At 50.0% G+C, this 26,826-nt stretch overlaps 1 protein-coding gene across 4 annotated transcripts; it reads left to right on the forward strand.

Annotated features, from left to right (window-relative positions):
* Nucleotides 1-481: 481 nt before the first annotated feature.
* On the forward strand, nucleotides 482-25,580 carry NUMBL (NUMB like, endocytic adaptor protein). 4 transcript variants are annotated; one of them, XM_027515771.1, is made up of 10 exons: nucleotides 482-986; nucleotides 5,170-5,254; nucleotides 7,103-7,242; nucleotides 8,956-9,030; nucleotides 9,117-9,191; nucleotides 10,120-10,260; nucleotides 15,185-15,374; nucleotides 20,278-20,583; nucleotides 22,643-22,765; nucleotides 24,165-25,580. In XM_027515771.1, the coding sequence occupies exons 3-10, from the start codon at nucleotides 7,117-7,119 to the stop codon at nucleotides 24,791-24,793; spliced, it is 1,665 nt and encodes a 554-aa protein (XP_027371572.1). In that variant the 5' UTR covers nucleotides 482-986; nucleotides 5,170-5,254; nucleotides 7,103-7,116; the 3' UTR covers nucleotides 24,794-25,580. The 4 variants fall into 4 exon arrangements, with proteins under 4 accessions (XP_027371572.1, XP_027371570.1, XP_027371571.1 ...); XM_027515769.1 differs by lacking the exon at nucleotides 482-986 and adding an exon at nucleotides 1,146-1,382; XM_027515770.1 differs by lacking the exon at nucleotides 482-986 and adding an exon at nucleotides 1,146-1,382 and having other exon boundaries at nucleotides 20,281-20,583.
* Nucleotides 25,581-26,826: the final 1,246 nt, after the last annotated feature.

A 26,826-nucleotide genomic window follows, 5' to 3' on the forward strand; every position in this document is an offset into this window, starting at 1 on the left:
AACATTTGAGAGAGTCTTAGGCCCCTCTGCACTGCCATCACGGAGATGCAGAAGCAGCTAGAGGGGGAGCCCCTCACCTCTGCCTCAGGTTCCCCATAGATGTGGTCCGTGAAAGAGGAGGGGGTGGTGGTTGGTGGAGGGAGCTCTTACCTTTGCCTTGCTCACCCCTGCACCAGCTGCCTTCTCCCTGGTGGCATCCTCTCTGTGTGTTTGGGGAGGGCATGGGGGGGGGGGGTGAAACTTCAGACCTAATAAAAGTGACCCTCCCATTCCCCCAGTTCTTTTCTCTGCTCCAGGGGTGGGAGGAGGTCGCAGGCTGCCTCCAGGTGCAGATGGCCAGCCCCCTCCCACCCTCTTGTCTGAAAGGCCCAGTCCTGCCTGGGCCATCTGTTGCCAGGAACCTCCTTCTCTCCTTTCCCTACCGCCCCCCCACCCCGCCCCCCCGCACGTGCTGACCACCTGCTCTGAAGGCTGCAGCAGCTGAGAAGGCCTTCCTCCCCACCCCCCAGAACACTTTATACACACACACACTCACACACCACCTCCCAGCCTCCTGGCTCCCTCCGCTCGGCTCCCAGCAACCTCGCTTTTTTGCTAATGGGCCTTAATGCCCCTGCCAGCTGCTTTGCCAAACCCACAGGACTGGGCGGGAGCAGGGGCGCTTGGGCAGCCAGAAGCCGCTCCCCCGTCCCAGCCTGGTGCCCCCGCCCCCAAAGCTGAACCGACCGCGCACCAGGACGTCGGGGTCTGTTCACTCCCCCTCCCCTTCCCAGCAAAAAGTGCCTCGTCACCGCTTCTGCCCGCCCCCGCTGGGCCGGGAGATCTGTGGGGTTAGCTGAAAGATTTGGGGATGTGGGGCAGCGAGGCGCCTCCCGAGGCAAATTTTTCGGACGCAGAACTTAAGGGGATCTGAGGTCAGGGGTCACGGAGGGGAAGGGAGCCCACGCCTGGATGGACCGAGAAGAACCAGTGTCCGCGAGATTCACGTGCGTGCTCTGCCCAGGACGGGCCAATGGGCGTGGCGGGGCGGTGGCCACCCCGAAGAGGGCGGGGTCATATTTGCGTATAGGCGGGGCCTGCTGCTTAGGGGGCGGGGCCTCTCTGCATATCCAGCAGGCGGCGGGCCAATGGGCGGGGCTGGGGCGGGGAGCCGAAGCGGGAGGGGCGCTCCTCCGCCCCTGGAACGGAATCCTCCAGGGAGCGGAGCAGGCTAGCGAGCGTGCATCCCGCACCAACCCCCGGCCCCCATCCCCGGCCCGCGTCAGACGGAGCTGCCGCCGCCGCCGCTAGAGCAGCAGCAGCACTCGGGGATCCGGGCCCAGCCGGGGCCGCGGGAGGCGGGGGCGCCCGAGCCCTGGATGTCCCGCAGCGCGGCGGCCAGAGTGAGAAGGGCGGGAGAGGGGGGCTCGGGTGGGGGGCGGCGCCGCTGCTGATGTGGCGGAGGGTGGGAGGCGGCCGCGGCACCCGGATGGAGAGGGTGCCAAGGCTGGAGAGGGTGGTCCTGGGTGGGGGGTGTCCAGGAATACGCTCCGCTCCAAGCCGAATCTTGGGAGACAGAGGTCTGGGGCACAGGCCCTCTCTTGCCCAGGTTCTGAAGATAGGGATCCCAGAAAGAGATCTCCCCCTCCAAAAAATCAAGGACAGGGGGACAGCTTCTAGGTACAACTTCCTAGGCAAGATTTTGGGGATGGGGTCTAAGACACAACCTCCTTAGGAAGCCAAAGCCTCTAGGAGGGGATTCCACACCAGAGACAATCCTTACCCCTCCCTGCCTGAGGGGGTCTCTGAACACAACACCCCTCTAGGCAAGGTCTTGAGAATGGGGTCCCTGAGCACAGCTTCCCCACCAAGGCAAGGCCTGGGGGGATTCCAAGCACAGTCTGTCCCCGGGCCTCAGAGGCATCCCAGGCAGAGCATCGCCCCCACACTTGGGCGCTGTCCCAGGAACATCCCTTTCTCAAAACAAGGTCTCTGTGCCTGGGACCCCATCCCCCTCAAGTCTGAATAAAATAATGGGAATTTCAGGCAAACCCCACAAAAAAAAAACAGGCTTGGTCAAGGGTCCCAGGGCACAGGTCTGTTGGGCCACCCTCTTTGTCCCGGGGGCTGCCCAGCTGTCTGGGAGGGGCTCGACCCGCAGACAATCCACCGCTTCCCTCTTCAGTTCTGGCCCCCCAGGCTCCAGGATTCAGGCTGGGCCAGGGGGCGGCTCCCCAGGGACCTGGTACAGCCCTGTCTGTCTGCAGTGACTGCCGTGCTGGTGACGGCGGCTTTGTGTGTGGTACCTGGGGGGAAGGGGGGGAAGCCAGTGATGGGGAGGTGGCTAAGAGTGTGACCCTGTGTTTCTGTGACTGTGGCTGCCTGTGTGTGTCTGTGTGTGAGCTGCTGCTGGGGACTGTGAGGAATCGTGCGTGTGTGTGTTTCATGCTTGTGGTTGTGTCTGATAGTGCCTGTGATTGTATTTGTGTGTGACCCCAGCATTTGTGTGACTGTGCATGTATGTATGTATGACAGCTGCTTGCTCCATGTGCAGAACCCTGTACTTGTCATTCCGTCTCTGTTTGTGTGCGTAGTTGTGACTCTGGTCGTATCTTTGATTACATCTTTTGTGACCCTCACGTATGTACCTTGGTAACTCTAACTGGGTATGTGACAGTGTATCCCTTGAGTCTGGGGTTGGGCATGTGTATGGCTGACTGAAGATGTGGGTGGAGTTGTGACTGTAAGTGGAGTTGTGTCTATGACTCTGTCCATGTGCGACTGTTCTAATGACTTCTAGTCTTTGTGGTTGTGTCTCTAGCTGATTTTATATGTGTGTCACACATGTGTTTGTGACAAACACATGTGTGACACACAACTCTGCCTGCAATTTTGGGTGTATGACTGCCTTTGTATATGAAGTCACATTGTGCTTATGTGACAGGTTGTGTGCTGGCACTTTGACTTGTATGTTTCTGTTCATAACCACATCTATGCATGTGATCAGGGTTGTATAAATGACTACATTTAGGTCTGTGTGTTGATACTGACTGATTCTGTGCATTTGTAGTTGATTTGGGTTATGTATTTGACTTAAGAGGCTGAAACTATTAATAGTGAGTTACTTAATTGCATGTGACTCAACCTATAGGTGTGTCTATATGTGCTGGCCCCAGGTGATTGCGTGTGTTTGTGGGGGTGTGTGTATGAGACTGTGACTTCTATGTTCGTGTGTGACCTGCATGTCTGTGACCCTGGGTGACTCTGCATACCTGTGTCTGTGTCACGATCCGTAAGATTGTGGTCTGCTACACATTGTGTAGCAATGTGGCTGTTTGGGGTGGGTGCGTGTGTGTCCCTGCAGGCATGCTAGGCTGCTTTGTTGAAGTTGCATGATTTGGTGACAGAGTGAATGTCTCCTGACAGCATACGTGTCTCAATCTGTAACCATGTCTTCTGTGTAAATGTAGCTGTAAGTATTCCATCTAGGTGTGTGAAATGGAAATTGTGTGCTGATGTTTCTGTGTGTGAGATATGGTGTGTCTGTCCACATGGGGCTGTGATTATACATGGTCCTATACTTGCCTGTGTGACTTATGTGTTTGCAGGAAAAGAGACTGTGTGTTTTTCTGGGATGATGTGACATAGTACAGCTGGGAGTTGGATGGTGGATAACTGCAATAGATGTACCATGACTGTGATACATGGCTGGGTAATGTGGACACTCCTGGGGCGGGACTTTGGATACATGACCATTTCTGAAATGTATATGACTGTGACTCTGAGCCACCAATTGTCTGGCTGTGTCTGAGTGGGGCTCAGGGAGATCTTTCTCTGGATGGCTGTATGCATGTCTTGAGTTTGTGTGCCTGTTTCTCTCTAACGCATGGGCCATGGCCATCAGGGTCCCTGTGTGTGGTTGCATATGGAGGACTATCCATAGAAGTATGGCTGATACTGTGACCAAAGGTATGTCTCTGACTGGGATGTATGACTGTGTAACAGTGTGTGACCAAAAAGGTGTGTTGGTGTGACTGATACAGTTGGGGTTAGGTGGCCTTGTACAGCCGTGTGCTGGTCAATGACTAGACACATGTGTCTGCGGCTGGGTGTGACCACATGTGTGTTAGTATGGCTACATGCGTCCCTGACCGGATGTCGACAGGCAGCAGGGGAGCTGTGTGTGAACACTGAGTGTGCCTCAGTGCTAATAGGTGACCTCCAGCAGGGTGTGATTCTTCATGGGTGGGTCTGTGACATGAGTATCTTGGATGGGTGCCTGAGGAAACAACTCTCGTTGGGTGTGGTTGTTCACAGGCTGCCCTGGTGGGTGTGCCTGGACCCGGCTCATTGTATGTGGCGGAGAAAAGAGAAGTGACCGAATATCAGTTGCTGATATGACAAAACATTTGTGGCGCTGCCTAGGCAGCCTGCCACTCTATGTGTGTGTGTGCTTTGTTGCTCAGTCATGTCTTACTCTTTGCGGCCCCATGGACTGTAGCCCCTCTCCCAGTCTCCTCTGTCCATGGGATTTTCCTGGCAAGAATACTGGAGTGGGTTGCCGTTTCCTTCTCCAAGAATACTGGAGTGGGTTGCCATTTCCTTTTCCAGGGGATCTTCCTGACCCAGGGATTGAACCCGCGTCTCCTGCATTGCAGGCGGATTCTTTACCTGCGGACAAATGGTCTGTAGCAGAGACTGTGTGTCTGTGAACATGGATATGTGGCCAGATATTTACAGTGGCTGTGACTGTTGATGTGTATCTGTGTGATCCCGTGTGTGTAGCTGTGGTTGTGTCTGTATGTAACTAATTGTGCAGAGCTATAACCAGGTGCTGGGGACAACTGGAGACCAGAGTTGCATGTATACCTGTGACTGTATGTGTGTGTGCAGCCCTGGACATGTGTCTAGAGGGCAAGGCCACTCCCTCTCCGCACCAGCCCCTTGGGTACTGATGGCCTTCTGAGGCCAGGACATCCCCAACAGATGCTCCCAAAACACACCTACTCATTCCTAGGTCCTTGCAACCAGGTGGCTGATCGCCTTAGTAACAGTTGCTATAGTAACCAGGACTCTCATCAGGGATCCTGAGATGAAGGGGGGTTGGCTGATATCCAAAGAAGGGGTGAGGTAGGGGACTGAGCCCCATCCCAAGCCAGCTTCTCAACTTTCCCTCCCTCCCTCGGGCAGGGCGGACTGAGGAGGCCTGAGCAGCATCTGCCCCCTGCCCCCTGTGGGGCCCTGGGGCCCCCTGAAATCTCCAGGACGGAGCCAGGTGAGTGGCCAGCTGGGGACTGGTGAAGGCTGACTGAGGGGGTGGGTCTACCTAGCACAGCCAGAGGAAATGTCCCTGCAGTCACACGGGCTTAATCACACTTATGAGTGGACATCATCAAATGACTTCCATCGCACTCAAGTGACCTCTTTCACAGACTCACCTACCTAGACTGTGTCACACACACACACACACACACACACACACATTCAGACACACACCAGCATCTGTGCACGCACAGGTACAGGGTCACACAAACATGCAGACACAATCCTCAACAACATCCAGACTCCCTCCCAGGCGAGTGCTACCGACTTGGGGACTCTCAAGAAATGTCCTCTTGTACAATCTCTCCAACAACACATACAGACCCACACTTTACAGACCACAGCCACACTTTCACAAGCAGATCCAGCCTCACAGACAGCACCCATGTGTTCGTGCCTATATAAGAGCTACACATTGATACACACAGTCTCACAAATAAGTCAGCACTGTCATAGACAGTAGCCACATTCTCACACAATCACACCTTCATAAATAACACAAACACAACGTCAAAGACAACAGCCTCATGTCCTCACATACCCTCACAGACCCATGGCTGCATACAGACACACTCCCAGAACAACACTCACAGACCCACACTCTCTGCAACAACAACACATGATCTGACCCAGATACACTGTCACAAACAACAGCCATGGAAACACAGCCTCACCACCAACAGCTTCACTCCTAGACAGACATGGTGTTTTGAGTATCTCTCACAGACACTGTCATGGGCAACAGCCATCAAAGGCAACAGCCACATCCTCACACAGACATACAGCATCAAAGACAACAGTCATAGACATGGCCTTTCAAAGAAAACAGTTTCATGCTCAAACACAGACCCATCCTCACAGGCAGCATTCCCTGACACACACTCACCGCCACTCTCTTTAGCCATGAGCTTCAGGGACCTACACTCAGACAACAACCACAGTCTTGGCCACAGACATCCCCTCACAGACAGCATTCACACACACACTCTCAGACTCACAGACACAACCATTGTCAGACCTTCATCCTTCCACACAACCTTCACCTGTACACACACTCACAGACAGTAGTTGTCCCAGCGGTTGTATCTGCATCAGAGACCAGCCCGTCCCCAACACTCTCTGGCATGGGCTCTGAATCTCAATCCCTGGACCTTCTGTGTCCCCCACCCCCCCATTTGGACCCATGCAACTCTCAACTCCTGGGCCCGCTGACCACCTCTGACCTTTACCCCTAAACCCCCTGACCTCATGGCCCCTGACTGCTATGCCCTCTACCTCCCAGGTCCCCACTGCCTTAACTTCCCATGACTTTGGATCATCATGCCTCTTGACCGTCACGTCTCCAAACTCCAGACCCCTAAAAGCTGTAACTCAGGACACCCCATCCCAGAACTCCACGCCCCTTAGCCCTATGCCTTTTTTGGCCTCACCACAGGGCATCTGGGATCTTAGTTCCCCGACCAGGTGGAACCAGTGCCTCCTGTACCCTCTATGTTGGAAGCACCCAGTCTTAACCACTCACCACTGGACAGCCAGGAAAGTCCCTAGCCCCATGTCTTTTGAATGCACGCTGCCAATTCTCTCACTCCCCTGCCTTCCAGGTGCCCCCTTGTCAGTGTCCCCTAGCTGCTGCTGGTCCATGTTCCCCGAATATCAGATCCTCTGACCCAGTGACCCCTAACCCTGTAACCCCACTGCCGTGTTATCTGACCCTGTGCTCCGTGGGCATTGTTTTCCCCCACCTTGAGCCCCATGCCTCTGACCCTCGCCCTTGACCTGCACCCCTGTTTTGTGTCAGCAGACGGGGCGGGCACCATGAACAAGCTAAGGCAGAGCCTGCGGCGGAGGAAGCCAGCCTATGTGCCTGAAGCATCGCGCCCACACCAGTGGCAAGCGGATGAGGACGCGGTGCGCAAGGGCACGTGCAGCTTCCCGGTCAGGGTGAGTGGGCGGGGCTCGGCCGGGCGTGGCTGCAGCTGTAGTCCTGCGGTTTGATGTGCTCATGCGTTCCAGTGCCCCGTGAGGTAAAGGAGACCTTGGCCTGTGTGGGAGAGACTTGATAAACGCAAAGAACTGTGGATCCTACAACATTAGCGCCCCCCCTCCCCCAGCCTGGGTCCCTCACAGTTGGGATTAAAACCCAAGACACATTCTCTCGTGCCAGGAAAATATTACCTGGAGTGTGTGTTGGGGGACTCGTCCCGCCTGGAGTCACGCTGTTCTGTGGGAGCTCACAGTCTCCAGGGGGGCACTAGAAGGTCGCAAAGATTCTGTAGCATTTGCAAAGCCCTCTACTGTTAAGTGGGCTTCCCTGATAGCTCAGTTGGTAAAGAATCCGCCTTCAATGCAGGAGCCCCCGGTTCGATTCCTGAGTTGGGAAGATCCACTGGAGAAGGGATAGGCTACCCACTCCAGTATTCCTGGGCTTCCCTTGTGGCTCAGCTGGTAAAGAATCCGCCTGCAATGCGGGAGACCTGGGTGCTACCCCTGGGTTGGGAAGATCCCCTGGAGAAGGGAAAGGCTACCCACTCCAGTATTGTGGCTTGGAGAATTAAATGGACGGTATAGTCTATGGGGGTAGCAAAGAGTCCTATACTACTGAGCGACTTTCACTTTCACTACTGTTAAGTGCTTTCTGGTTTAGACCACCACGACTCTTTACAGCACACACTAAAATTTATAAGGGAGATGGCAAGATTCAGGTTCAAATCTCCACTCAGTCTCTTCCTGGCTAGGAGACAACAGATGATGGTCACAGAAGGGGGGGTTCCCCCCCACACACACACACACACTCTCCTCTCCTCCCTACCCTGCCTTATTTTCCCTTCCCCTAGAAGTGGATCTTGTGTGAGGGGCTGTTGAGAGGTGCAGGAAATGCTAGAGAGAATGAGGACTGGAAGATGGCCAATAAAGGGTGTTTTACTAAACTACAGCTGTGAGCAACTGAACTTGATGCCACTGGGGAACTCTGGGAAATCGGACCACCCCACCTGCGGGGTGAGGGAGCTGGAGCATGTGTACCCCAGCTCCCATCAGTCATTGCATGAGGCCAGTCCTCAGGCGCAGACAGTGTCACTCAGATGGACACCGAGATGTGTTAAGAAATCCCAGGGATACAAGAAGAGAGCTGCAGACATAGGACTTGCGGACATAGCAGGGGAAGGAGAAGGAGGGCTGAATTTGGGAGAGTCATATTGACGTATGTATACTACCATGAACAAAATAGATAGCTATTGGGAATCTACTGTATAACCCAGGGAGACCAGCTTGGTGCTCTGTGATGACCTAGAGGGGCGGAATCGGGGGTAGGGGATGGGTGGGAGACTCAAGAGGGAGGGGATATATGTACACCTGATTTATGTTGTTGTACAGCAGAAACTAACACAACACTGTAAAGCAATTATATTCCACATACACAAAAAAAACCCAGGGACAGAGGCAGGGTGAGAATCACTAGTCCGAACTGTGCTTCAGTTTTCTCACTTGTATATCTGGGAGGAGAATGGAGTCCCCCACCTTGCAGGTCTGAGATGCAGAGTAACGAGTTAATACACACGATGTGCTTAGGACACTGCCTGATACAGCAGCCCGGTGAACACCAGGAATCACTGATGACTGTGCTTGTTTCATGTCCTCCTTCCCTTCCCCACCAAGTACTTGGGCCACGTGGAGGTGGAGGAGTCCCGGGGGATGCACGTGTGTGAAGATGCTGTGAAGAAGTTGAAGGCGGTGAGTGAAGGGCTGGAGCAGGGACGGAGCAAGGTCAGAGCAGAAGAGGCAGCCCTGACCGCACCCTCTGTCTGCCTCCATTTCAGATGGGTCGGAAGTCCGTGAAGTCTGTCCTGTGGGTGTCAGCCGATGGGCTCCGGGTTGTGGATGACAAGACCAAGGTAGGAGACCTGTGGGCCTGGGAGTGGGCTGGGCCCCCCTCTCCTCAGCCTGCTTGAATGGGGCCTTCTCACCCACCTCTGGGATCTCCCTCCCTCAGGGACCTTCGAGATTCAGCTCTGTGCTCCTATAATATATTGGCACATCTCACAGTCATAATTCAGGATGAGTCCTGTGGCTATTTGTGAACCGGCATGGCGTGTGGGTGAGAGCACAGACTAGAGCAGTTGCCTCAGCTGGTCTTCCAGCCCACCCACTTTCCAGCTGGGTGACCCCAGGCATGAAGGGGGCAGGGTGAGATTTAACCCCTGTCATACTTCACTTGCCTCATCTGCAAAAATGAGGATAAAAGTGGAGCCTACCATTCAATGAGAATGTATGTGCAAATAGTTTAAAACCATGCCCGGTATAGCAGAAGTGTTCTGATCAATAAATGTTAGCTGTTATGCGCTTATTGTCCATCTACCCAGCCAGATGGAAGCACCGTGGTCCAGGACCTGGGTCTCTGTCTGCTCACCATTGAATTCCCTCCCCCTAGCCCAGAGACTGCCCGGGAAGCCAGCCAGCACGTGTTGACAATTAGGTTAATGACTGAAAAGGATTCACCCCCTCCAGGAAGCTTTGCCGGACTCCCATCCAGCTTGGGTCAGGCACCTCATCTTGCTCCCAAAAGCCCCTGCACCTCCCAGATCCAGCCCTGAGCCCTCCGCCCATCAAGAACAGCGTGGCTGGGACTCTGGCCTGTCTCCATTGGGTGATGAGTCTGACTCCCGCCCTAAACTCGGGAGCCCCATGTGAGCAGGGCCCACAGCTGTTTCAACAAATGCAGGCTCCCAAGCCATTTGGGACAGGACACAGTCCAGACACGAAGGGAATACTGAATGAATACATGAGAGACAGTTCACATTCCTTTCCTGGCCTCCCTCCCAGGATCTGCTGGTGGACCAGACCATCGAAAAGGTCTCCTTCTGTGCTCCTGACCGCAACCTGGACAAGGCTTTCTCCTACATCTGCCGTGATGGGACCACCCGTCGCTGGATCTGCCACTGTTTCCTGGCACTCAAGGATTCGGTGAGTACCACTGAAGCCCAAAGCCACCTGACTCTGTGTCTCCCATGCCCTGGTATTCTGAACCTCAGCCCGCTGGGCGGTATTGGGCAAGTCACTCAGCTTACCTCTCCTCTCTGTCCTCATCTGGAAAAGGGGGGTGTGTTCAGAGTCCCTGAGTGCGTGCGTGCTATGTCACTCCAGTCGTGTCTGATTCTGTGCAACCCTATGGACTGTAAGCCTGCCAGGCTCCTCTGTCCATGGGATTCTCCAGGCAAAATACTGGAGTGGGTTGCTGTGCCCTCCTCCAAAGGATCTTCCCGACTCAGGGATCAAACCCGCAGCTCTTGTGTCTCCTGCATTGGCAGGCAGGTTCTTTACCAATAGCACCACCTGGGAAATCCATTCATAGCCCCTAACAGAGGATTATTGTGAGACTTGACGAGTTTGATACAGAGTATTTGGAACGATGCCTGGCGTATAGGAAGCACTCAGAAAAACATTATTTATCATCCTCCTCCTCTTTGTCAATAATTCTTCATGTTTCTCTAGCTTTTCTCATTTGAGGAATATATACATACAGTAACATGTACAGATGACCCAGGCACAGCTCCATGAATTTTTCCTTATTTTGAAATTTTACTTATTTATGTATTTTTGTCTGCATCATGGGGCATACGGGATCCTAGATTCCCAGCCAGGGACGGAACCCGTGCCCACTGCAATGGGAGCTTGGAGTCTTAACCACTGGACCACCAGGGAAGTCCCAAAGTAATTAAGGTGTATGATTCAGTGACATATATATATACTCACAATGCTGTTACACAATTCCATCACCTCTATCTAGTTCCAGACATTTTATCACTCCTCGAAGACACCTCATACCCATTAAGAAGTCACTGCCTGCTTACTGTCTCTATGGAGTTGTCTGTTGTAGACAATGTGTACAAACAGGGTCATACAGTATATGATATTTTATGACTGGCTCTTTCACTTAGCACAATGTTTTTAAGATTCATGCTTGTTGTAACATGACTCAGTATTTCATTCCTTTTAATGAACCAATAATATTCCATTGTATGGACATACCACATTTTACTTTATTTATCCATTGATGAACATTTGGTTTGTTTCTACCTTTTGGCTATTAGGACTAGCACTTCTATGGACGTTGGTATGCAAGTATTTGTTTGAATGCCTGTTTTTAATTCTTCTGGGTTTGTACTTAGGAGTGGAATTGCTGGGGCATATAGTAAATTTAATTTTTTTTTTTAATTGGGGTATAGTTGCTTTACAATGTTGTATTATATCCCCTCCCTCTTGGACCTGTCTTTCAACCTCTCATCCCGTCTAGGTCATCACCAAGCACTGAGCTGGGCTCCCTATGCTATACAGCGGGTTCCCACTAGCTATCTATTTTACACATAGCAGTCCACATTTTTTGAGTAATTGCCAAATTGTTTTCCTTGGTGGCAGCACCATTTTCATTCCCACTCACGCTGTACGAGGGTTCTGATTTCTCCATATCCTTGTCAACACTTTTTGTATTATAGCCATCCTATAGATGTGAGTGGTATCTCACTGTTGTATTTCCCTGATGACTAATGATGTTGGGCATCATTTCATGTGCTTATTGGCCAACTGTACATCTTTTTCAGAGAAATACCTATTCAAATCCTTTACCCATTTTTAATTGGGTTGTTTGACTTTTTACTGTTGTGAGAGCTCTTTCTATATTCTGGATACTAGATACTTATCAGTTGTGTGATTTGCAGAGCTTTCCTCTCATTCTCTGGGGTGCCTTTTCCCTTTCTTGGTAGTGTCTTTTGATGTAAAACTGTACACATTTTGATAAAGTTCAATCTCTCAATTTTTTTCTTTTGTTATTTCTGTTTTGGGTGTCATATATCATATCTAAGAATTCACTGACAAATCCAAGGTCACAGAGATTTACCAAATGTCTTATTCTAAGAGTTTTATAGTCTTGTTCAGTCACTCGGTCATGTTCAACTCTGCAACCCACGGACTGCAGCACGCCAGACTTCCCTGTCCTTCACCATCTCCTGGAGCTGGCTCAAACTCATGTCCATTAAGTCCGTGATGCCATCCAGCCATCCAGCCATGTATAGCCTTAGCTCTTATATTTAGGTCTTTGATCCATTTTGAGTTCGTTTTTATACATGATGTGAGGTAGGAGTCAACCTTCATTTATTTTTCATGTGAATCTCCAGTTGTTCCAGTATCTGAGCTCTCAGTTTTGTTGGTCTGTATGTCTGTCCTTATGCTAGCATCCCATTATTTTGCATTGACTGCTTTAGCTTTGGGTAAGTTTTTAAACTGGAAAGTGTGAGTTATTCTATTCTATTCTTTTTCCAAATTGTTTTGGCTCTCCTGAGTCCCTTGCAATTCCATAAGAATTTCAGGATCAGCTTTTCCATCTGTGGAAGAGCCCATTGAGATTTTAAAAGGGATTGCATTCAATCTGCAGAATGCTTTGGAAAATATTGCCCTTTTAACAATATTAGTCTTCCAATCCACAAACACAGGATGTATTTCCATTTATTTAAGTCCTCTTAAATTTCTTTCAACAATGTTGTGTAGTTTTCAATGTTTACATCTTTTATTTCCTTGGTTAAATTTATTCTTACCCATTTTATTATTCTAATGGTACTGTAAATGGAATTGTCTTAATTTCATTTTTGAATTGTTTACTGCCTGTGTATATATCACTGATTTTTTCATGTGTTGATTTTGTATCCTACAACTGTGCTGAATTTATTTATTTGCACTAATTGTGGCTCCTTTATGATATTCTAAGTATATGATCATGCTTTCTGCAGCCAGAAGTAATTTTACTTCTCTCTTTCCAACTTGGGATGCCTTTTATTTCTTTTTCTTGTCTAGTTACTCTAGATAGAACTTCCAATACAGTGTTGAATAGAAATGATGAAAATGGCATCCTCATCTTGTTCCTGATCTAGGGGAAAGCTTTGTCTTTTACCACTGAGGATAATGTTAAGTGTGAGTTTTTCATAAATGTCGTATATAAGGTTGAGGAAATTCCCTTCTATTCCAACTTTGTTGAAAGTTTTTATCATGAAAGGGTGCTGGATTTTGTCATATGCTTTTCCTGTGAGAATCAAGAGAGTCATGTGGGGTTTTTTTTTTCTTTCATTCTATTAATGTGGTTGATTGATTTTCATACGTTAAACCAACCTTGCATTCCTGGAATAAATCTCACTTGATCATGGTGCATAACCTTTTTAATATGCTGTTGGATTCAGATTGCTGGCACTGGGTTGAGGATGTTTGTCCTCAAATTTAACTTTAAGAGGTGACTGAGCATCTTTGTTTCTGGGAGAAGGAAGTGGCAACCCACACCAGTATTCTTGCCTGGAGAATCCCAGGGACAGAGGAGCCTGGTGGGCTGCCATCTATGGGGTCGTGCAGAGTCGGACATGACTGAAGCGACTTAGCATGCATGCATGCACTGGAGAAGGAAATGGCAACCCACTCCAGTGTTCTTGCCTGGAGAATCCGAGGGACAGAGGAGCCTGGTGGGCTGCCATCTATGGGGTCGCGCAGAGTCGGACACGACTGAAGTGACTTAGCAGCAGCAGCAGCAGCAGAGCATCTTATTTAGGGAACAGAAGTCAGACATACCTCATGAGAATCCCAACTCGGCCATTCACTTGTTATAATGGGCAGGTTGACCGAACCTTAGTTTCTTCATCTGTACAATAGGTTCACAAGGTTGTCCACCTCCTGGCACTCTTGTGAGGATTCTGTAAAAGGGTGCAAACCAGGGCTCAACCCAGGGCTACACAAAATTTTTGCTGACACATATGTGGGTTTCCCTGTGCCTGGCTTTGTGCCACATGCCCTGCATAGATTCATTCACCTTTCTTGCAACGACCCGATGAAGTGGGTGCTATTACAGCCCTCATTTTACAGATGCGGAGCCTCGAATACTGGAAGGGATTTTCTTGAGGTCACACAGCTGAGAAATGGGAAGCCAGGATCAATCTCAGGCTCTATGGCCTTTGTTGTTGTTCAGTTGCTCAGTCATGTCCAATTCTTTGTGACCCCATGAACTGCAGCACACCAGGCTTCCCTGTCCTTCACTGTCTCCTGGAGTTTGCTCAAACTCATGTCCATTTGAGTCAGTGATGCTGTCTCTGGCTTTGGAGCCTCTCAAGTAGGCAAACTTGAAAGATTTGTAAAGTCAGCAGTCACTTGTACACCCTTCTACCCAGATCCGGCGATTAACATTTGCCTGGACTTATATCACTTACCTACACATCTTATTTTTTGATGCATTTCAAAGTTGCAGACATCAGAATACTTCCCCCAAACACTTCAGCTTGCATACCAGTAAGCAGAATTCATATTTGTTTCCAGCTTTCTCTTTTGGCCTCAAGTTGCAGCCCATGGGATCTTAGTTCCCCAGCCAGGGTTTGAACCTATGCCCGCTGCAGTGAAAGCATGGAGTCCTAACCACTGGACCCTCCAGCTCTTCTTCTTTTGAAGTGAAATTCATGCTGCCAACAAACCTTAAGTATACATTTGTCGAGTTTTGACAACTGTGTACACTGTGTAACGAAACTGTGTGACATCAAGGTCTAGAGCATTGCCACCAACCCAGACTGGTCCCCTCGTGCTCAGTCAGTCCCCATCCCCACTCTGTAAGAAACAACCACTGTTCTGATGTTTTTCCATCAAAGACTAGTTTTGCCCATTCTGTAAGTTCACATAGAGTAATACAATTCAACAGAGCCCTACAGTTATTACGCTCTTGTCTGCGGCTTTTGTCCCTCGTCGTGCAGTTGTGCACGGAGGCCCAAGAGAGGTGAAGGGACTCGGGGTCACCCAGCTGCTGGAACCCGGGGCTGCCGGCGTCCGGTCTGCAGCACAGAGTCGCTAAGGCCAACTCCACCTCTTCCCACAGGGCGAGAGGCTGAGCCACGCGGTGGGCTGTGCTTTTGCGGCCTGCCTGGAGCGGAAACAGCGGCGGGAGAAGGAATGCGGGGTCACAGCTGCCTTCGACGCCAGCCGCACCAGCTTCGCCCGCGAGGGCTCCTTCCGCCTGTCTGGGGGCGGGCGGCCGGCGGAGCGAGAGGCCCAGGACAAAAAGAAAGGTGGGTGCTGCCCGGCGGGCGGGGCGGGGCATCGGATGGGCCGGGGGTGTGGCTAAGGGATCCGGTTTGAGTGAGGAGAGCAGAGGTACCGGGGCTCTACAGTTTACAAAGCAGAAAAGAAAACACACACAAAACAAAACCCAAAACAAGCCACCCCAAAAAGAAAAAAAAAAAGCAAGGCACCGACCACGAAGTCTGGTTGCAGTTTCTACAGCGTACTTGGGTTTAAGGAGTCCTTTGGGCAATATTCTACCGGCCACAAACCCTGGCAAAGCTCACCGAGCGCTTTATTATCTGCTAACCCAAGGAGGTTCCCAGACTTTTCAAACTGTGTATCCACCCTGTTAATGGGTTGTCGAAGTCAAATTGCTGGGTTGTGGTTGGCATTTTAAGAAATAAAATAGAAAACGACAGGAAAATATCAGCATAAGGGAATGTAGTAAGGGTAAATGTAGTTATGTACTTTTATGTCAGTGGGTCTATGTGAGTGGTGGGGGAGGGGCACGGGTTACCAGGTAACATATTTCTTACTGTGGATTGCTGTCATGAAAGTTGGAAAAATACCTGGCAAGCTCTAACATTCTAGGTCAAGGCAAACAGTTTGTAAGTTCTCAAACTGTGTTTTTTAAATATTTGAGTGTATTATGTGTTGGATCAAAACATAATTTTTCTATTTATTTTTTACTGCGGCTTTTAGTTTTTAAATTTTTGGAAAACTGCTTAGAATTTACAAAGTATTTACCATTGGGATTCAGGATAAAGAAGACTGAAGAGATTTGACAGATATTATTAATAAAAAATGCAATGTTCGATCATGTATTAGATCCTGGGTATTATATAAATATATGTATTCAATGTTCAATTCAATATATATATTTTGAATATATATGTTGAAATATGAATTAATATCCATAAAGAATATGAGTAGAAATTGGAATATGGACTGTAGATTACCTAATGTATCATATCCATGTTTAATTCCCCAAGTGAGAAATTATACTGTGATAAAATTCTTTACAAATTATCTGTTTTACATATAGTAATGTGTATCTGTTAGTCTCAAACTCCTAATTTATCCCCCCCCCACCTCCCCTTTGGTAACCGTAGGCTTGTTTTCTATGTCTGTGAGTCTATTTCAATGTCTGCTTGTTTGGTTTTTTCCTAATTTTATTTATTTATTTATTTTTGGCCATGCTGTCTTCTTTGTTGCGTGGGCTTTTCTCTAGTTGCAGCAAGCGGGGGCTTCTCTTGAGGCAGAGTCCAGGCTGGAGAGCTTGAGGGCTTCCGAGGCTGCGGCAAGTGGGCTCAGGAGTTTCCGCTCCTGGACTCTAGAGCACAGGCTCAATAGTTGTGGCACGTGGACTTAGCTGCTCTGTGGCATGTGGGATCTTCCGTCAGGGATGCAAACTGTGTCTCCTGCATTGGCAGGCAGATTCACTGAGCCACAGAGGAAGTCCTGTTTCTGTTCTGTGAATAAGTTCATTTGTATCATTTTTTTTAGATCCCCCATGTAAGTGACATCTTTGATATTTGTCTTTCTCTGTCTGACTTGCCTCACTTAATATGATCATCTCTAAGGCCATTCATATTGCTGTAAATGGCATTATTTCATTCCTTTTTATGGCTGAGTAATATTCCATTGTGTATATATATACACACACCATATAGTCTTTATCCATTCATCTGTCAACGGACATTTACATTGTTTCCATGTCTTGGCTGTTGCAACTTAAATGTTACAGAAAGACAATTATGGAAGCAGAGACAGCTCGAATATGTAACGAGTTAACACTGGGGAACATTAGTTTAGAGAACCTGTGTGCTCTGTGTTCCATTTTTACATCTTTTCTGTGAGCTTAAAACATTTCTAGCTAAAAGGTTAAGAAAACAAGTTTTTATCACTTGCTATAATGTTCAGGTTTACAATGTCTATTTTTCTTGGTAAATTATGGGACCACTTACAAACCTCTTGACAAATTTAAAGATTTCTGCACAGCTTACAAAATATTTTATGTTTACATCATCTATCAGAATTTGTAAAGAACTTTATCAGTGGCAAAACAGATTACAAAGTATGGTTAACAGAGGGCCTGAATATATGATATTTTATTGTTTGCAAAAGAACACACTGAGTGGGTAAGTTTACTACTTATATAGGATATTAGAATTTACCAAGAATGCTTTAGAGTTTGCAATGGATTTTGCTGTTTCCATCCAAAGGATATTATAACTTCCAGGTAGAAAGCATTTTAGAGTTTGCACCGCAAAAATGAGAGTTTACAAAGTGTGGTATATGATTTGCTGAACACATCATGGTGTTTTGCCCGATGATGCACTGATTCACAGTCTGGAGGCACCGAACGTGTACAAAAGAGCTCTCTTCAGTTTAGGAGATAGGGAACAGTGCCCTTTCCACAAAGTTGTTTACCAAGCTTTTGTGGGATTCCAGAGCAGTTGAACATTCAGTGTCTCAACTGAGGTTCTCAGGAGGCCTGGGAGGCAGCAGGGAGGTGTTTATTCCAGGTTCAGTTGGGGAACCTGCAGCCCAGAGATAGGAGGAGACTTTCTGAGGCCCCAGGTGGTGGGACAGAAGTGGTTTAGTGGTTCTAACCATCCCAGCCTGGTTCCACTGCCCCCAGCTTGACCTGGAGAAGGAAATGGCAACCCACTCCAGTATTCTTGCCTAGAGAATCCCGTGGACAGAGGAGCCTGGTGGGCTGCCGTCTATGGGATCACACAGAGTTGGACACGACTGAAGCGACTTAGCAGGCATGCATGCATTGGAGAAGGAAATGGCAACCTACTCCAGTATTCTTGCCTGGAGAATCCCAGGGACAGAGAAGACTGGTAGGCTGCCGTCTATGGGGTTGCACAGAGTCGGACACGACTGACCTGGGGGAGAGCCTCATCGCCCCCTCGTGGACAATGGGAGAAGCGCTGGACAGCCTCCTTGTCTTCCTTGTGCTAAATCACTTCAGCTGTGTTCTACTCTTTGCGACCCCATGGACTGTGGCCCTGATGCTGGGGCTCCAGCACTGGAAAACGACAAGCTGATCTGCATGCAGAGGGCACTGATGTCAGGGCAGACATGCATAGGCTGTCGCTGTCACTGGCACCAGGCGGCTCCATCTCAGGCACTGGGAAGTCAGAGAACAGGCCCAGGCTCTGCCCTTGACCCCAGTTCTGTGGCCCTCACAAGGTGTGTGGGTCAGCGGATTCATTCTGCGGTAACTAAATGGCCATGGCCACAGAAATAACTGTGTATGTGTGTGTGTGTCACACCTGAGTGGTACAAGAGCCAAGCAGTATGTGACTTGGGCCTCTATGCACAACTGCACGATGAGGGATAAAACCCACAGACAAGGGCATAATACCGTATGGCTCTTTTGAACTGTATACTCTATGTGAACTTACAGATTGGGCAACAGTAGTCTGTGATGAAAAAATACCAGGACAGTGGTGGTTTCTTAGGGAGTAGGGACTGACTGAGCATGAGGGGATGGTCTGGGTTGGTGTCAATGTTCTAGATCTTGATGTTACACAGTTTCGCTACACAGTGTATACAGTTGTCAAAACTCACAAATGTAAACTTAAGGTTTGTAGCCAGCATGGGGCTCCTCTATCTGTGGGATTCTCCAGGCAAGAACACTGGAGTGGGTTGTCATGCCCTCTTCCAGGGGATCTTCCAACCCAGGGATCAAACCCATGACTCATATCTCCTGCATTGTCTGGCAGGTTTTTTACCACTAGTGCAGCCTGGGAAGCCCCTGAGTTTAACCTCACTAACACTCATCTTCCCTGGTGGCTCAAGACAGTAAAGAATCCGCCTACAATGCGGGAGACCTGGGTTCAATCCCTGGGTTGGGAAGATCCCCTGGAGGAGGGCATGGCAACCCACTCCAGTGTTCTTACCTGGAGAATCTCCATGGACAGAGGAGCCTGGTGGGCTACAGTCTGTGGGGTCATGAAGAGTCGGACATAATTGAGTGACTAAGCACACACACACAACGCTCAGGCTGTGGCTCAGGTGAGGTCACATGGAGGATGGCTGTGTGTTTGTGTGTAGGCAGGAGTGAGGAGAACCCTGCCATTTGGTGCTGAGTGGGGAGACCAGGTACCCACAGAGGACAAAGAGCAGCCCCAGAGGGGAGCGATCCCAAGCTGAGGGGTTGAAACAATCTGGAAAACTCCTCAGAGCAAGTGTGCCAAGCTGGGTCTAGCACAATGGGTAGCACCTGAAGGAATGGAGGAGGCACTTGAGGCGGGAAGAGTGGTGGGAGGCAGACAAGGAACAGAGCAGATGGAATGACAGAGGGTGACAGCATGACGTGGAGAGAGCAGGCCAGAGGAAGAGGCAGGTTAGCACAGTCCTTTGGAGCTCAGATTGTGGAATAAGCCTGCCCCTTCCTTCACAGTGTGGCTTAGGCAAGTCACTTGCCAGTGCTGGGCCTCAGTTACCACATCTGTAAAATGGGGATAAAGATAGTTTCAACTTCATTGGGTGGTGGTGAGGATTGAATGAGTTCATCCTTTCAAGGCACTTGGAACAATGCCTGATACATTGGTCATGCACCAAAGAAGTGTTTGTTAAATTGATTAGAAAGGGAGACAGGAGATCTCAGAGGGAGAAATAGCAGAAGCAGCAGAGGAAGATGGATGGAGGACAGAAAGCTTGAGACACCCAGAGGGTCAGGTTGGGTGATGACTCCCCATGGGCCTCCTGGGGAAAGTGGTCTTGGCTTGAGAGGGGATGAGGGACATTTCAGGGCTCTGACCAGCTTGTCTTAAGGCCAGGGCACATGGGGTAAGGAAGGCAGCATTGGAAAACAATCAAGGGGACTGAGGAGAGGCCCCCATGCCAAGGTGGGGTATCTAATCATCTCTCTCTCCCCCATGTCTCTAGCAGAAGCAGCAGCTGCCCCAACTGCGGCTCCTGGCCCTGCCCAGCCTGGGCACGTGTCCCCAACACCGGCCACCACATCCCCTGGTGAGAAGGGTGAGGCAGGCACCCCAGTGCCTGCAGGCACCACTGCGGCTGCCATCCCCCGGCGCCATGCCCCCCTGGAGCAGCTGGTTCGTCAGGGTTCCTTCCGTGGGTTCCCAGCACTCAGCCAGAAGAACTCACCTTTCAAACGGCAGCTGAGCCTACGGCTGAATGAGCTGCCATCCACACTGCAGCGCCGCACTGACTTCCAGGTGAAGGGCACAGGTGAGCCCAGGACTCAGCAAGAAGGAACATTGGGATCAATGCCCCTGACTGTTCTGAGCAAGAGATAGGGAAGAGGTGGTACACATCACGATTGATTAGCACAGTCTGCCACAGCAAAGGAAAGGTGGAACGCATCATGATCAATTAGCAATGTGTGCCATCAGTCTGGGCGGGTGTAAGCTGTGATCCATTAGCAATGTCTGCTCCAGGTAAGGGATAGCACAAAGGTGGCTCAAGTCATGATCAGTTAGTACTGTCTGCTGTAGTTAGGGACAGGAGAGAGGTGGCATACATAATGATTGACGAGCAAAAGTTCGTGGGCAGGGGAGAGGAGAGCAGCTGAGCCTGGATGCCATGCTGTTGCTCAGGAGGAAACTGAAGCATCATAGGCTAATGCTCCCTTCCCAGCTTTTGACCAGTAGAGCCATGAGATACAGGTGAAGGATACAGGTTCAGAGGAATGTCTGTTTAGGGCAGGGAGAGCTGAGTGATGGCAGACATTACGGTCTCCTTACAGTGTCTGGCATGAACAAGAAAAGAGAGTAAGGTGGCACACCACATGATTAATTACCAAAATTTGTTTTGGGCAAGCAAGAAGAGAGAGCAGGATTATTACATTTTGCTCAAGAAATGAATCCCAGAATTTGGCTTATGGAAGCAGGAGATGAAGGGCACGAGTAGCCTGGGGATCATGGAATCAGGGAGCACAGTGACAGATTCGTCATGTTGCTTGTGAATAAAGGACTGTGGGAGGCAGGACCCATTGTTATTGATTAGACATGCCTTCCTGGGAGAGTGACAAGGCCAAAGGTAGTATGTCATCATTGATTAGCAATGTCTGCCATGCTGGTGATAGGAGAGAGGCGGTACAAATGTCCTTTTATGTTGGAGGAAAGATGGAATTTCGAGTCCTTTCTTCCAGCATTTGGCCAGTAGAGCCACAAGGTCTTGCCAGGTGAGGGGTAAAGTGAGCAAAGACGGGAGAAAAGCATCGTGTTTGACTACTAATGTCTGCCATGGACCAGGAAAAGGAGAGACACGGCATATGTCATGATTTAAAAACAACGTCTGCCGTGAGGAAGAGAGGAGAGGTGGCATGGAACTATGTTTTGCCCGAGGGAGACAGGCTGGAGGGCTGCCTTTCCTCCCAGCTGTCAGTGAAGTCATGCGGTCTGGCTTGCTCTCCTGTTTCCATATGCCAGATCTGTGACACCTCCCCCTTACGGCCCCGGGGATTGGTGTGGGAGGTGTTGATCTGGATCCAGGAGGCTGGGCTAGTCCAAAAGGTGACTGCAGAGCAGGTGCCAACGCTTGTTGGGAATGACGCACGCTCACTCCATATCCTGCAGCTCACTCCCGTGTCCTGCACACACCCTGGCATTTGCTGTCCTCATTAAGCAGCCTGCCAATAAGCACACCCCCAGGGCTCTCACATCTGCTCTTTGAGGGGGCAGACACCCCAGACTTTATGTGGAAGCCTCGAGTGCCTGTAGCCAATTGCACACTTGCTTAGATGTGACTTGCTACCCAGAAATTTCATAGACTCACACAGATGGCCCACTCTGCTGTGGGTATCATGCTCGGAAGTCACATACTTAGAGAGAGGAGCAACTGAAAGTCACATACACACACAGAAGTTGCAGAACCAGGTGTGACCATTACACACACTTAGAAAACACATAATCAATACAAACTCTTGTATATAAAATAGATAACCAAGGCCCTGCTGTATAGCACAGGGAACTATTAATATATTCAATATCCAGTAATACACAATAATGGAAAAGAATATGAAAAAGAATACACACACACATATATACACGGAGGTATGTATAACTGAATCACTCTGCTGTCACATACTGCTTGGCTCTTGTACCACTCAGGTATCACACACACACACACACACACACACACACACACACACTTATTTTTGTGGCCATGGCCACTTCGTTACTGCAGAGTGAATCCGCTGACACACACACCTTGTGAGGTCCAGCCACAGGGCTGAGGTCAAGAGCAGAGCCTGTTTGCTGACCTCCACCCTTTCCTGACTTCCCAGTGCCTGAGATGGAGCCTCCTGGTGCCAGTGACAGCGACAGCATCAGTGCCCTCTGCACGCAGATCAGCTCGTCGTTTGCCAGTGCTGGAGCCCCAGCATCAGGGCCCCCGCCGGCCTCAACAGGTAGACTCTGCCCTTCTCCTGATGCAGATTCCCTGCAGTGATGCTCCTGCTGCCCCCCCACCCCTGCTCCTTTCAGGACCACTGCAGAGACTCTGGGAATCTTGGAATCCCACAAGCTTGGAACCCTGGGTCATCTAAGAGCTATGAGATTACCATAGAAACCATAGATTACCATAGATTATATTACCATAGAATCCATAGATTACCATGGATCATTCAAGATCATCCTAAAATCATGGAATCAATCACTGTAGAACCATGGAATCATCTTAGAGCCATGGAATCATCTTAGGGCCATGGATCATTTAAGAGCTATGAATCATCGTAGAATCGTGGAATCTACCACTTGAGAACCATGCACCATCTTAGAACCACAAGGTCATCTCAGGGACATGGATTCATCCTGCTGCTGCTAAGTCGCTTCAGTCGTATCCGACTCTGTGCGACCCCATAGACGGCAGCCCACCAGGCTCCCTTCGTCCCTGAGATTCTCCAGGCAAGAACACTGGAGTGGGTTGCCATTTCCTCCTCCAATGCACGAAAGTGAAAGTGAAGTTGCTCAGTCGTGTCCGACTTAGTGACCCCATGGACTTCAGCCTACCAGGCTCCTCCATCCATGGGATTTTCCAGGCAAGAGTACTGGAATGGGTTGCCATTGCCTTCTCCAGGATTCATCCTAGAACCATGAAATAACTTAAGAATTATGGGATTAGAACTTTAGAACCATGGGATCAATGTTTAAACCTTCCTGTCTTAGAACTGTAAAATCTAGACACCTACAGTCTTTGAATCACAAGATATCAGAGCCTAATAGATTTGGAGCCACAAAACCTTGGAATCTCACAGCCTCGAAAGCAGGCTCTCTGAGAAAATAATGCCAGGCAATTCCCCTCAAGCCACATGCTTATCCCAGAACTGGTGAAGCACCTTGGAATTCCAAACAATGTAAATTTAGAACTCTAGAATCTTCGAAAATGCAAATTTAAAACTACTGAAACTTACCCACCATGTTAGAATAGTACATTCTGAGAAAGAGCCATGCAATCTTAGAATCTTAGCCTTCTAAAACAATACTGTCAAAATATTAGAGCCAAGGGTAATATTGAAAAGTATTTAATAACAGGTTGTTACTGACCAACAGAAGGGAAGCCAGCCTGTGTGATTGTCACCCTTGCCTGTATTTTCCATCTCAGGACCTTAGAATTTCAGAACTGAATTTTCTGAGAGCTGTATGACCTTATGTGGTTCAGGAGGGGTCAAGTCATTTGTCCAAAGTCCGTGCAGTTAATGAGGAGCCAGGCTAGAAGCAAGGCGAGCAGCCTGGTGCAGAGTCTGGTCCCCAGCCTGGGGTTCTCTCTGCTGCAGCCCACACCCCTAACTGCCCCTCTTCTCTCTCCAGGGACTTCTGCCTGGGGTGAGCCCTCCGTGACCCCCGCAGCTGCCTTCCAGCCTGGGCACAAGCGGACTCCTTCGGAGGCCGAGAGGTGGCTGGAGGAAGTGTCCCAGGTGGCAAAGGCACAGCAGCAGCAGCAGCAGCAGCAGCAGGCAGCCCCTGTGCCCACTGTGCCCCCCGGCCTGCAGCCCTTCCCTGCCCCCGTGGGGCCCTTTGACGCCACACCGGCCCAGGTGGCTGTGTTCCTGCCGGCCCCGCACATGCAGCCCCCTTTTGTGCCCGCCTACCCGGGCTTGGGCTACCCACCCATGCCCCGTGTGCCCGTGGTGGGCATCACCCCCTCACAGATGGTGGCCAACGCCTTCTGCTCAGCCGCACAGCTCCAGCCCCAACCCGCCACCCTGCTCGGGAAAGCTGGGGCCTTCCCACCGCCTGCTGCCCCCAGCGCCCCCGGGGGCCAGGCCCGTCCACGCCCCAATGGGGCGCCCTGGCCCCCAGAGCCAGCACCAGCCCCGGCCCCTGAGTTGGACCCCTTCGAGGCCCAGTGGGCAGCATTAGAAGGCAAACCTGCTGTGGAGAAGCCTTCCAACCCCTTCTCGGGCGACCTGCAGAAGACCTTCGAGATTGAACTGTAGCCCGAGCCGCCCCGCCCACCTCATCATCTCCGGGTGCCCCACACCTGGGAGTGGAGGCCCAACCTCTCCCCTAGTCCTGCACCCTCCCATGGCCCCTCTAACCCCTTCTCTCGATCACCTCCCACAACCACTACGGAACTGACATTGTGACGCCCAGGTTGCAGCGGGATGGAATTCAGGGACGGACCCAGCCTGGCTAATGGACCCATTTCTCTGCCAGACATAGGGTGGCACAACCTCCTCTCCCCTCACTCCAGACACGGGGATGGCCACAGTCCCACTGAGCGCCTTGGTTCGAGCTACATTTCCCAGTTTCTGTTGTTGACCTTCTTTACCTTCCAGTGTTGGGTGGGATGGAGGTGGGATACCCACCTAGGGACCCTCCTGGGCCCCACCTGAGTGCCCACCCCCAAGTCTGATCATCCCACCCCCATACACAGCACAAGCAAAGGGCTTCCTTCTGCCCACCTGCTGCGTTCACTGCCAATGCTGTGCTCACCCCTCCCACCCCTCCCCTCCCCTCGGGGGCCTACCTCTTCTTTGGACCAAGGTCTCAAGAGGGTAGGGGGCCAAGTTGGGAGGCCAGGAGGTGGGGTAGGGGGAAGGGGAAAGGGAAGAAGAAGAAGCTCAGTTACCTCACGTTGGTGCCCGCTGGGGAGGGGTTCCAGGAAGAAGGAAGGGGTGCCTGGCGGGTACTTTTCTATCTTTTATTTCCAGATTTTTTTGTATCTAAACTTGCAGATTTGTATTATACAAGGACAACCAATAAAGGAAGAATATAATGGTGCCCCTCGAGAAAGCAGGGTGTGTGTCCAGGGGAGACGGTGTGGAGACCAAGCCTTTCCTCCCAGTCATCTAAAACCAAAGGGAGTAAAAAGGGTCTCCCTGCGTATTAACCTCTGAGTCATAGCATGGTAGCAGGTAACGCTGACTTAGGACTCAAGAAGTGGATATTAGTGGGCACCCCAAATTAATCACCCCATTTCTGATTCTTACAGATTTTGAACCAAGGAATTATGTAAATATATGTGTGTGTGTGTGTGTGTGTGTATGTATAATCTACTGCTAATAAGTTTAGTATTAATATTTTAAATAGGTTTGGAATAGCGCGGCTCTGAGCTGGCTTCATGTTCCACCAATTGCATTTTCCGTAACGTAGGTCAAAGTGTCATTTGACTTGGCAGCACATTTTTAAGTTTCTCTATTGTTTCCTGGGTTCCTTGATAACAATCTACAAAGTCATATATTTAAAAATATATACTATATAGATGACACGTTTAATCCTTTATACTTCTTTAAAATAAGGAGGCTGGTCTCAAGAAACCCAACCCCATATTTGATAAATCAGGAAATTGAGTCACTTACCCAAAGTCACACATCTGACTAGTCAGGGAGCTGGGATTCAAGTCCAGCTTCTGGTTGACCTCAAGGCCAGTCATTGAACCACCAGCTGTGAGGGGAGAAGCCTAGGATCTGCCTTCAAGGGTTTATATTACAGCCCATCAACCAGCTGGATCCTGGACTAGGGGACCTGTGACAGATGGTCTGCCTGGGCACCAAAGAGGGCTCCTAGGGAGCAAGCAAAGGACTCTGCTTGGAAGGAGCTGTGCTTCAATCCAAGCCTCTGCAGATGCCGTTTCTTCTGCCTACAATACCCTTTCCGGACCTGCACCTTCTACAGGAAGAATGCTACTCATTACTTTAAAAAACTTTTTTGTGTTGCAGTTTGCTTTATTTGGGGGCTCCCCTTGTGGTTCAGACAGTAAAGAATCTGCCTGTAATACAGGAAACCTGGGTTCAATCCTTGGGTCTGGAAGACTTCCTGGAGAAGGGAATGGCCACCCACTCCAGTATCCTTGTCTGGGAAATCCCACGGACAGAGGAGCCTGGAGGGCTACAGTCCATGAGGTCACAGAGAGTCGGACGCGACTGAGTGACTAACACTTGCTTTATTTTCTCCTAGTAATACAATGTCCTGGATATGCCATTTCATATAGGTGAGTCAGATAGAGATCCGTGTCAGCTCTCCGTTA

The sequence above is a fragment of the Bos indicus x Bos taurus genome, chromosome 18 (genome assembly GCF_003369695.1).
Source record: "Bos indicus x Bos taurus breed Angus x Brahman F1 hybrid chromosome 18, Bos_hybrid_MaternalHap_v2.0, whole genome shotgun sequence".
Lineage (NCBI taxonomy): Eukaryota > Metazoa > Chordata > Mammalia > Artiodactyla > Bovidae > Bos > Bos indicus x Bos taurus.